Raw genomic sequence first — 12695 nt, forward strand, 5'->3', positions numbered from 1 at the left:
AGAAGGCTTTATAGCCAACTAGAAAGCATTCGCATACAGCCTACAGGAGTTATCTTATGAAGACTCATCTTCACTGTCAACCTGTAGCTGAGCTGAGCAGCCAAGCACAAACTGCATTTTTGCACCTGCAGTTCTGCCCTCAGCTTCTTTCTACAGGATTCCAGGGGGACTGGTGACCATGGAGACCTGGGGATGGGTGGCTGGTCTGTCCCGGCTGCCTCTGAGTCATGTGTTGGAGGTGCCTCTGAGCTAACTGTTGGCTGCACCGCTGAGAGTACCTGATCTCTCTGCCGGTCATCTGCTGCCTGCTGTGGGCCTGCTTGGAGGAGGGCCTCTCCTCCTACAAGGAGTCCTCACTGTCAATGAGTTGGACCATGACAGCAGCATTTGACTTGGTTGACCATGACATCCTGACCAACTGCCTCACTGGCATGAGGATCCATGAATCAGCATTGCAAGTGGCTAAGCTCATTCCTCCAAGATTGGGGACAGAGTATAACAATCAATGAGAAAACATCTGCTCATCAATTACTGGTGTGCAAAGTCCCACAAGAGGCAATTCTCAATATTATTTAACATCAAAATGCACCCTCTTGCTAGGTTGATCCAGAGGTTTGGGCTGGATTGTCATCAATATGCTGTATCAACTGGTGTATCAACATGTCTAGGTTAGACATCTGCAACTCACTGTACACAAGGCTACTCTTGGGCCTTCTCTGGAAACTCCAGTTGGTGCAGAATGCAGCTGCACAAGTCCTCACAGGGACTGTGTGGCAAGCACACATAGTCTTTCACCAGCTGCATTCACCCCCGGTAGAGCATCAGATTAGGTTCAAGGTTTTGGTATTAACCTTTAAAGCCCTGAACTTTCGGGGGTCCATATACCTATGGAACCACGTTTCTTGGTATGTCCTTCAAAGATTGCTGTGATCAGTAAGTGAAAATCTGCTGGTGATCCCTGGCACAAGAGAGATATGGCTAGCCTCAACCAGATCCTTTTCAGTCCTGGTCTTTACCTGGCTGAACACTGTGTCTGGTAGACCAGGGCTCTGCACAATCTAATTCAATTCTGCAGGGTCTGCAAGACAGAGCTGTTTCACTAGGCATATGGTTGAGGCAGCTACAGTGGTTCCATCGTTGTGGTCTCCCCTCTCCCCCCCCCTCTCTTTTATTTTCCTCCCTTTCCCCATCTCCCACTTCCCTTCCACTTTATCATTTTCTGTTATTGCCCCTCCCATCTGAAATTAATTATGCAAGCTATTATGAAAGCAAGGCCATAAATTCAGATTAGACATCAAAGTTAATTGTTAAATCTAACCTTGTAAATTTCGTTGTGCGTGCACAATGACAATAAAATGCTTAAATGCTTATGCTTATATTTGTATTTTTATTATATTGTGTTTTATGAAAGTTGGAAACCACTTTATGAAGGGCAGTATAGAAATTTCAGATAAACTGATTAGATAAAAAACAGTATTGATGCAATTTATCCAGCCAGTTACAGACCCTTTCCCCAACCTTTTGGATGAGAAGTAACTTTGCAGCTTCAGGCACTTTGGAATGCCCTCAGCTTTTCAAATGCCTACAGTACTGAAGAACTCCATCATGGTACTGAGATTGCACTTGTGGCTTTCATCATTATTATTTTGTTGCTAGAGGTTAGATGCATTTCAGCTTTTTTGCAACTCCTTATGGAACTTGGAATGTGTTTATGAAATCAATGTCAGATAGTTTCTTAGTTCAGCAACACTTAATCTAGCAAAGCTGAGAGATGAGATACCTAGAGACCAAGAGACTGAAGCAATGGTTTGGAGTAGGCACTGGGCTGAGAAAGAGGGAACCTGAAAAGTAAAAAAAATAGAGTTTGAGGCTGGAGGAAGAGAAGACGAGCTGAGGCTAACAGGGTGCATTTGAAAAAAAAATACAAGGGCATTTTAAGATCAGTAAGGCTGTCTGCTCCATGGGAAGAAGAGTACAAAAGAGATTTGTTAAATGGCTAGCTTAAAAAAATGGGCACAGTGAACTGGAAAATATGGACCTAAATAATGGATGGAGTAATAAAGAAAGGAGAAGCCAGTGAGTCCAGGGCAAAGTTATACATATATGAGCGGCTGTGTGTTTTATCAGTTGAAAGAAAGCAGACTGCCATGGGAAGGTTAGGGATGTTTGAGCCATGGAGTCATGCATGTATATCATTGTCAGTTTTAGACAAGATTCTGGCAGAGAAATATTCTCAATAGTATCTTCTGCTGTCACTACAGCATTGTGACATAGCAACTGTAAAGGAGCAAAAAGACCAAAAACTGAGAGTGGCATTGAATTCACATGCTTGAGGAAAATCATCAGTAAATTCAAGTCAGTTAGGGAAGGTATTTCCATGTGTTCCATCTTCCTTCTTACTTCCTTGAATGTTATTTTTATCTTGGTGGCTTCAATTCTAAACAACTTCCAGAAGGAAAATTTCTTGTTTGCCTCAGGATCCTTTCTTTCCCCTGGAAATTTGCCTCCAAATTTGTCTCTAAATATGTTGTCTAGTTTGAGAATCACTATTCAGGTGAATAGTTTAATGTGAACTGGTATGTACATAGGTTTAATCAATATTTTGTTGCATTTAGGTCATCCAGACCGCAGTAACAAAACTGAGCAAAGATCTTACATCAGTGGATGGATTCGTTGATTATTTACTAAGTCTCCAAGAAATTGAATCACAACTACCCACACTAAAGGCAGACTGTCATAATCTGTCTGAATTCTACTTTATTTCAAAAGACTATGACATCTTTCTTCCACTTCAACAACTTGCTCTGTATCAGACTGCAGTGCGTTCTCTTCAGTATCTTCAATCAGTTGTCATCATTTGTGAAAAAAATAAGGATGAATATGTTATAAAGTTTAATGAAGATTTGGGAAAATATATTGATAATGTGCAGACTGAAATCAGAGAATTAAAAAACAAGGTAAGTTACTATGTAATAAAAAGTACATTAAGGCCCTTTCCGCACCGCAACGGTGTGGGGGTGCATCGGCATAAACAATGCCGATGCACCCCCCTGGGACTGTTTGCATGGACGGTCCCAGGAGAGCAGCAGGTGGCGGGACAGCCTTTGCACAGGCTGCGCCGTCGCCGAATGCTTACCTTGTCTCCTGGCTTCCGGCTTGTCGCAGAAGCCAGGGGACAAGCCCCCGCAGCCTGGAGTGACGGCTCTGGAGTCACAGGCCAAGGGGCGTGTCCCCTGGCCTCTGCAACAAGCCGGAAGCCAGGAGACAAGGTAGGCTTTCAGGAAAGGGGGGTATGGCACCTTCCAGCCGCTGCCATTCGCACGGTAGCAGTTGGAAACCGCTGTTTCTGAAATACCTCGCCCAGGGAGCAAGGTTCAGAAACAGCCGCATCGTGCCGCTGGGGGGTTGCGAGGCTGCTGCCGCTGCGATGCAGCAGTGGCAGCCGTGCAAACCCCTCCCCAGGGATGCTGTTTTTAGCATCCCTGGGTCGCTGTATTCTGCCAGTGTGGAAACAGCGTTAGATTCTGTAAGGCAAGATCAAAGCAGAGATGCAGTTAATTTCCTTGTTAAATCATGTCTTCAGTTTGTTTCGGCTTTATGGTAGTAATGGGGAAACCCCTTTGCAGATTAAGTGATTTTTACTTGTGCCTTGTGTAAAAAGGTTACACAGAGACATAAGATAAAGAAGCAGTGCAGGCATTCATTTTTTATAAAAAAGCAGTTAACTGAAAATTATACATGACACACTCAGGACTTCTGAAAATTAGCACAAACACTCCAAGAAAAATATTATCTTTTGATACACTGGCTTTGCCCAATCATTCCTTGCTGCCCTTTCTACTGATTCCATCCCTTGATCCTATACTATAGGCCACAATCTCTTCCTCATTAAAACTTCCTCTCTTGGGATTGATTCCAAAATCCATTTATCCCACAAGTTTTGCATCCTACCCACCTTGACTTGACTTGAGACTCCATACTACTGTGCTGGTGCCAAGAGTTATAGAGCCTACCTGAAGATCCCAAACACTTTGACTCAGCTGATTATTCCAGACCCAGTTTACCAGACAGAATCATGAACCCCCATTATTTCTTTATCACCGTCCAAAGAAGACAAACAAATTAGATAATGCATCAGGCTCTCTTTTGGTTCAATGGGATTTGATGCCAAATGACTTTCTCCCACTGAATAGGTCAAACAACTTTTGCTTGCGACTAGAGCTGGAGTTTCAGTTTTCTAATGTTCGACCATATTTTCAGTCTCATGGATGCTGACCTGGAAACACCTGGACCACTTCAATGCTATTTAGACTTCCATGCTATTCATATTGAGTTTCTGTACCCCATCTCACGTCCAAGAGACTAGAAAGCCTCTGTAAGATTCAGAAATCAGGCTATTCTTTTCTCTTTGCTCATCCTTTTCCAAATTCTATCACTGTGAAGACTTCTTAGGACAAACACTGCACACCATTCCAATATATAAGAGAGAAAATTGGATAGTATGGACAGGAATGTCTATTTGTTAGTTGTGTTTTCATACCTGTGTGCCAAGGTGCCAGTATTTTCTGTGGGGGAAAAATCTCCAAGTGCTCAACTGTCCTCCAGACTCTAGAGATCAGGCTGTGACTTTTAGGAATGAGGTTCTGTGGCTCAGAAGCAGCAAGTCATCACATCTTGCCTTATTGCTGACTGTGGTGTAAATACCATGGACAGGGTTGTCACTCCACTACAGAAGCTGGTTGCCCTGTACAACATTGTCCCCAGTGGGCTATGGATTTGCCTTTTAAAGGATAAGGCTTTGTCAGTAGCAAAACAAGTACTCCTGAGAGGATCCAGGAACTTGCATAAACTATTTGCTTCTTGGTCCTCACACCCACCACCAACAGTACCAACAGGAGGAGCAGGAGTCTGGTTTGTCTCGTCAAAGCAGACCATTGTGCTAGTTCAGGTCTTTCTCTTCATGCAAATCCTTCTCCCATCACCAAAGCTCAGATTCCCCCTCAATACTAAAGTAATCTGGAGTTTCCAGATGAGAATGTAGCTTCTGTATCTTCTTCTCTCAATCAACAATCTAATGATTAATTACCACCTGCCATTGAGAAGCTATTAACAGTGACACATGGGTTCTGACAGTCATCATTCTCAGGTATACAATAGGGATCCTTTTGGTTCCCCAATCCAGGATATTCAAATGTATTCTCCCTGACCTCACCCTTCTCTCCAGGATGGACTCTCTACTGCTAAAAGAAATTATAAAAGCAGTACTGCACTCCCAAGGTACACTAATCTGAAGGCAGAGATCTTAAGCAGATCTTAAGAGGAGCAGCAGTGGCGTAGGAGGTTAAGAGCTCATGTATCTAATCTGGAGGAACCGGGTTTGATTCCCAGCTCTGCCGCCTGAGCTGTGGAGGCTTATCTGGGGAATTCAGATTAGCCTGTACACTCCCACACACACCAGCTGGGTGACCTTGGGCTAGTCATAGCTTCTCAGAGCTCTCTCAGCCCCACCTACCTCACAGTGCTTTCCTCCAACATTCCATCCCCCTTCTCAAAGGGTATTGGGTTCTGGAGTGGTACTCCCATAGGGTCATCTGAGTGGCCAGAATAGCCTTCAGGTCAGAATAGCCTTTTGCCCATTACACCTGCTCACTCCGTCTTTTTTGTCCTTATAGTCCTTTTGCCATTGTTTCCATTTATTTCTCCACTGCAAGGGCTTAAATCAATTACTAAGTTCCAAAGGTGCTGAGTGCCATTTCACTGGCTACCTTTGGGTTCACACTTCATCTCTCAAAGACTTATTAGGGAAGTCAAACACTATGTTGTCCCATTGACTGGTCTTCCCATCCTATTTAGAGGTTCATAGCATGTGTTAATGAAATCATGAAGGGTAGTGAAAAGTGAAGTCCATCTTGTCCTCAGGGTAGAGAACAAGCATGGCACACTACTTACAGGCAAATGTAAACAACCCTTAAGCATTCATTGTCAGCTTCCAAATAGATTGCTTCACTCTAGAATTTCCTTTGAGCATTGATGTAAACCTGCATCTTCCAAGCCTGACTTAATGTCTACCAAATCCAGAAATACTAACACACTTAGAATGAAAAATGTATTATCTTCTTATAGGGCCCTGGGGTCTGATCCCCAGTCTAAGAAATCTTTAGCTTTTGCTCTTCAGCTTGTGCTGCTGGTGAGGAGGAGCCTTACAGTTCAATGCTTAACAGCAGAGCATGAAATCAGAGCATCAGCCCCAGGCAAAGAGATCCTCCCCAATCAGCACAATCAGCGTCCCCAATCAACTACAACCCATGTACAAGAAACGAATTCAAACAAACTGCATCAAATAGACACCATTCTCCAGCAAGCTAGAAACATTCACACACCCTGAAACACTGTCCTCTCACACTGTAACCTCAACTAATATTTCCTATCAGTTTAGGAAAGGCCAAAAAAGTGCACCACTCCACCAGCTCTCTTTCTTGGTCCTCAAAGCCCAGTTGACTCAAGTCCCCCTCTGGTGAGAAGAAGCCTTACAGTTCAATGCTTAACAGCAGAGGGCAGGGCCAGCAATCAGCCTCGGTCAAACAGAACCTGCACATTCAGCACAGTTGCTTTCCTCAATCTGCTGCAAGCATCACTTCAGCAGCACTCTTTCTTAAAATCCAGCTGACTCAGGTCTGCCTCTGACCAGGAGGAGCCTTACAGTTCAATACTCAACAGCAGAAGCCGGGCCAGCAATCAGGCCCAGACATTCTCTTCCCAATCAGCACAGTCATCCTCCTCAATCAGCACGCCAGCAGCTCTATTTCTTGTTCCTTCTCAAAGCTCAGCTGACTCAGGTCTGGATGGAACAAAGTGTGAGACACACAGCTTCTCCCATTCAAGTATGTGTAGTGTGTTTTTACATCAACAAGAAGGGGATTTTTGTGCTTTTTTATAAATTGAGAAATTTTCAAATATTGGCTTCTACACAAGTGTAGCATCCATCTATATGAATGTATGGAGGACTACTCAATGAACAAACAGTTACAGGTAAGCATTTCTGTTTTTACAGTTAAGTACTCTTTTTATGCAGAATGCACACAAATCCTTATACCATTCTGTTGCTTATTGAAGCCACATGCATACACCACAATAGATATCTATGTCAGGACAGTTCTGGTCCAGTTTTGTGAAAGAAATACAGTTTGTACATTTTTTTTCTTACCTAGGTGAGAAACCCTGTTCTTCTTCTCAGTGAAACATGGGTCAAGACAGCAAAAGAGATGATCCAAAGCCTCATCGCAGAAGATGAAGCTATTCGTGAAAAAATTGTAAATTATGCACATTACCGAGAAATTTTTGACTTTTCTATTGCTGACATGAAATCAGTGTCACTGGAGAAGCTTTCACAACAAAATCAATCTGGAGATACTCAAAGGGTGAATGCTGAACTGTCTGAAATTGAGGGTGAACTGGGATTACGCCAGTTGTTATGGAATTCACAGGAAGAATGGACTAAGCTTTTCTTTAAGTGGAAAAACACTATTTTTTGGAATCTTGATGTAGACTTTATTCAAAAAGAAGTTAACAGATTCATTCACATTATACATATTTTAGAAAAAGGTAAAAACATGGAGAATTATAATACTAACTAACTTGAAATAAACAAGTTTCCTTTGAAGAGTACAAATTTGATTTTCAGATCACTTAATATAAATAATAACTATTTTGGCTTCAGTTCAACTCTGAAAATGGCTAGGCTTGATATGTTGGTTAAATGTTTTAATGGCACTGAAAAACAGTGATTATTATTATTATTTATTGAATTTATTGTACCGCCCACCCCCAAAGGGCTCTGGGTGGTGTACAATAGCACATAAAATACCATTAAAAACGTAATTTACAATTAAAGATTTAAAACCATAAACCAGAACAAGAAATAGAACAAGCAAATCAAATCAAGATAGCGGCTTTATGTATAGCCTACCCCTCTACCCTGGAGAATTGGACATAATGATGTTTCACTGCCCACTATAACAGCATGTAGAGGATGGCATATCAACAACCGGCTTCCCCAAAAGCCCGGTGGAACAGTTCTGTTTTGCAGGCCCTGCAGAACTGCTCAAGGTCCCACAGGGCCCTGACGGCAGGAGACAGAGTGTTCTACAAGGCAAGGGCCAAGATAGTAAAGCCCTGGCCCAGGTTGAGGCCAGTTGTATCATCAAGGGGCCAGGAGCCTTCAACAAATTAGCCTCTGCATAGCGCAGAGGCCTAGTGGGGACGTATGAACCAATGTCAGAAACAAAGAGAAGGTAAGCCCCCCTGCCCTTGGTTCCTGAAGTGATGCAAACTAAATTACAGGGAAATTATTTCCCCCTGGATACAGGCAGGATAGTGAGCTTTGTTTTCTGTGTTTACTCTGGAGAAGAGGAGATTGAGGGAATGCATAATTGCTCTCTTTGAATATTTGAAGGACTGTCAGTTGAGAACAGGTAGCTGTTCCAGTGGTGTGATTCAGCAGGTTCACACCACTTTGGCAGAACCAGTTAAAATGTTGCTTGTAAACAAGTTGTTAAATTATTTGCATCCCACCACCGGAACCGGTTGTTAAATTATTTGAATCCCACCACTGAGCTGTTTCTATTGGCAGTAGAGGATAGGGCATGCAATAATGGGTATAAATTATGGGAAGAAAGGTTCTGACTGGGTGTTAGGAAAAATCTTTTACTGTTCGAATTGTGCAACAGTGAAATCAGCTGTCTAGGAATGTGGTGAAGTCCCCCTCATTGCCAGTAAAGATATTTCCCTTCTAATCCCATTCAGTCCTGTCTGACTATGAGGCAGGATGCTGTGTATCTTGCATTACAGAGCTGAGCAGACTCCAGACCTACAGCCATTTTTCTTATTTTCTTTCCTTTTTCTCTTTCTTCCTTCATTCCAAGTAGGAGGGTGTTAGAGGTTGTGGTCATGTCTTGAAACTGAGAGGGAATTCAACTCCTCTGAGAGCAGTTTTCCACCACTTCAGGCATGGCTACCCTGCACACCTTAAAAGAGTGGAAAAATCTGAAACTCCATCCCAAAATAGGATTACCCATGCCAGTGAAGGAACAATTGCAGAGACCATCTTGCCTCAGCTGTATCCCAGGGAGTTTGCCAAATGGCCAAAACTCCAGCAGCAGTTTCAAACCCTTGGTAGGGTGGGACCTATGTTGGAGTGTCAAGCCAGAACTCATCTAAGCCCAATTTCTCAGGGTGAAAGGCAGCAGTACATAGAACCAGCAACCAGCTGCAGACATGCCTCCAGTGACCTAACCTACTCCTCCTTTCCCCAACCAGAGGAAAAAGGGCTTCTCTTCCAAACTTTATCAGTATGCCTTTTCTAATCTTTTAATAGATGAAGAGGGGGAGATCTGTCTAAAAACTATAGTGTTCCATGGACTCTGCTGGACTTTGCTGGACATGTGTTTATCTATGGAGCCACAAAGAAGAATATCAAATACAGACATAAATCTAAAAATTCATTGTCTTGTCTTCAGTGCCAGATGTTCTGACCTTCTCCAACCCTGACATGAAAGTAGCTGGGAATGGCTCTGATGGAGGAAGCCTCTAATGAGTCATTAGTGTCAGCTATTGATTCTGTTGCTGTTGACAGAGCTGAAACCAGAACAGAACAGATAAGCAGCTCAGATCGTGGTGGTCTAACACCTCCCACTCCTCCTGATTCTGGGTCCTCAGAACCTGCTGCTGTTCCCAGTCCACCAGACTCTCCCCAACCCTTAGAAAGGAGTTGCAGGCAAGTGAGAGAAGACACACAAGAAAAAAGGAAGAGTCTGAGGGTAGCCAGATGTCAGCTATTGACACTCAGCTCAGCTGATGATCCTGATTACACCTGAAACAGCCAACTCTCAGGCATAAAACAGAAGCTCAGTACACTGCCTCTGTGAAAGCAACGAACTCTGTGAAAGTTTGGAGTGTGCTCCTACTCCCTGCAACCTGCTTGCCTGATCCTGAACTGGCTGTGACTTTGGGCTGTTTGACTGCTCTCTTGTACAATCCTCTGGTTTGGACTCTCTTTGTCTCCCTGTTTCATTGACTTACCTGGCCTACTTCGACTACTCTCTTGAGAACCTGCTTCATTAAACATTCCAACCTACCCTTTAAATTTTCTTCTCTTTGGATGATGGCTTTATTTTAAAAGTGTGCAAAGTGTGGCACTAAAATACCTAAGAGTCATGAGTGAGACCCATGACTCCAAGACTTGTCCAACTTGTCATCTCCTAACTCCCACCCCCACCCAAAGTCAGACACAAATGAATTTCAAGGCTGAAGTGGTCTTTGGGAAAAGTCCCTTTCTTCAAGTGATAGTCCCTTGACTAAGTCATTGAAAAGGATCCATACTCCATTGGCCTCATCAGGGGCATGGGGTCTGTTGCCCTTTGTAAGGTAGCCTCCTTTTTCTGAAGATGGGTAGTAGACAATCAAATCCATCTTTTGGCTATTCATGTAGTGGGAAAGAACAGCTCCATTGCTGATGGTCTGAGCAAGGATTTGAGGGATGATCTCAAGTAGGCCTTCAGCTGGAGCTATTTGCAGCCAGCAAAGGCAGAGCAAGGGGAAACTGCCCTGCACCCCTGTAGTGGCGTCAGTCACCCCCACCCCGCTCCTGCCCCAGAACACCCCCACCATGCCCCCTTGATGGCCCGGCCACGCCTCTGCTGCTGTTCCGCTCAGGGCATTGCCCCCCCCCCCCCGTCTCATGGACTCTACGCCACTGGCAGCCAGTGTTTCAGCGGTGGGACACACTGGCCACAGACCTTTTTGCCTCTGCAGAAAACTCCAGATGTCCTCATTACTGCTCCAGGGCAGGTCTAGGAAGTCAGGCTATCATGCATTGAAGTGGCCCCATTTTGGACAAAAAGGTCCTGGTGCCAACTCTTTGGAGACTATCCAAGCAACAGTATTGGTAGTTTCCACCTCACAAGGACCTGCTACAAGCCTACTGCCATACTACGCTGAACACACCCGATCTCGTCTGATCTCGGAAGCTAAGCAGAGTCGGGCCTGGTTAGTACTTGGATGGGCGACCGCCTGGGAATACCGGGTGCTGTAGACCTGCTCCATATAGATCCATTGCACCACCTCAATGTACTATCACTTCATTTGGTAGAGTAATTTATTCACCTCTGAACCAGCAGTCTGAAAGAGTCTCCGAAATTTTATTGTTTGCATGGAAACTTACCAGATGTTCTTAAAGTATGAAATGGGCTAAAGTAAGCAATGATAAGCATTAATTCAGAGACGGGTGACATTTCAAATGTATTTGACTACTTGTTGACTCTGAAGGATAGTGGTCTTGAAAATTCATGAATTAAACTGCACTTAATGGCTATTTCTATGTTCTATGTTGGTGTAGATGCTAGATCTTTATCTTCTCACTCTTTGCCAAAAGGACTCAATAGCATGTTTCCTCTCATGGAGCCTCATATCCCAAAATGGAGCATTTCCCTGGTCCTATCACAACTGATGGGAAGCCATTTCAACCAATGGCAAAATGTGACCTTTCACTCCTTTCACTCCTTTCATTCCTCCCTTTTGGGGGGGGGAGGGAACTTATAATCAGTATGCTGGACGCCACCCCTCCCCTTTATGGGAGGGGAGGGAGCTTTTAAAATAGACTGTTGAACGCCATTTACTTTATTGGGTTTATGGTTTATCTATTAGAAATAGCTTTATGGTTTTATCGCTGCTTTTAAAATGTTTTAATTATCCTACATTGTTATCCCTATGTTGTACACCGCCCAGAGCCCCTCGGGGATGGGGCGGTATAAAAGCTTAAGGAAATAAATATAAATAAATAAATAAAAATGTTTTTCTGGTAGCTATAACTTCTGCCAGAATGGTAGGAGATTTGTGGGCATTGAAATATGATTCCCCACTTTACAAAATTTCACAATGATAAGGTGGTCCTATGTCCTAACTTAGAACATCTGCCTAAGGTTATATCCCAATTTCATTTCATCCAGGATATTGTGCTGCCAGTATTTTTTTGCCAGCCATCTTCTGAAGTAGAAAGGGTACTACATGCTTCAGATATTAGAAGAGCTTTATTATTTTATAGCCCCAATTAAAATTGACAATAATCTGTTCATGGGTTTCATCGGTCAAAACAAAGGCAAGGCAGTTCCTTTACAATGGGTGTCTAAGGCTGTTCAGAGGGTCTGTATATCAGCAAAAGACAATGATTCTTTCCTGGTCAAAGCATATTCTACCAGGCCACAGGCATTGTCAGCTGTATTCTCTGACAGGGTAGATCTCCTGGATGACTGTAATGCAGCCACCTGGTTGCCACCATTTATCCAGCAATATGCCATGAACATGGATTCTCAGACAGAGGCAGCTGTAGGGAGAGCAGTTCTGCAATCATCGTTTAAATAAGTTGAGGCACATGCACCTCTTTAAAAACACTAATTTGCTACTCTCCCATGTTTGACTGCGCAGCAAGACCACGAAGATGAAAAACAGCATTGCACTTAGCTGTAACGGTTTTTCATTAAGTGGTTTGCTGTCCAGGCACAAAGTGGTCTGCTGTCCAGGCACTCCTTTCCTGCTGTGTGTACCTGTTTATCAATGATGCAAAAGATGTGTGGCTGTGGAAAGAGAACCAAAGGTGGAGTGCTACCTCTCCCCTCTGTCATATGATTAAATGCTAAAAGGCT

At 43.5% G+C, this 12695-nt stretch overlaps 1 protein-coding gene and 1 non-coding gene across 2 annotated transcripts in view; both read left to right on the plus strand.

Annotated features, from left to right (window-relative positions):
* The window catches only part of DNAH14 (dynein axonemal heavy chain 14), a 306182-nt gene that overhangs the window by 58305 nt on the left and 235182 nt on the right, over positions 1-12695 (plus strand). Inside the window, 2 exon segments of the mRNA XM_048504880.1 lie at positions 2616-2957; positions 7209-7602. Of these exon segments, the coding sequence (XP_048360837.1) occupies positions 2616-2957; positions 7209-7602 (736 nt within the window).
* Positions 10974-11092, plus strand: LOC125425674. The gene has a single exon (XR_007243433.1). It is a non-coding gene; the product is annotated as a 5S ribosomal RNA (ribosomal RNA).

The sequence above is a fragment of the Sphaerodactylus townsendi genome, linkage group LG01 (genome assembly GCF_021028975.2).
Source record: "Sphaerodactylus townsendi isolate TG3544 linkage group LG01, MPM_Stown_v2.3, whole genome shotgun sequence".
NCBI lineage: Eukaryota > Metazoa > Chordata > Lepidosauria > Squamata > Sphaerodactylidae > Sphaerodactylus > Sphaerodactylus townsendi.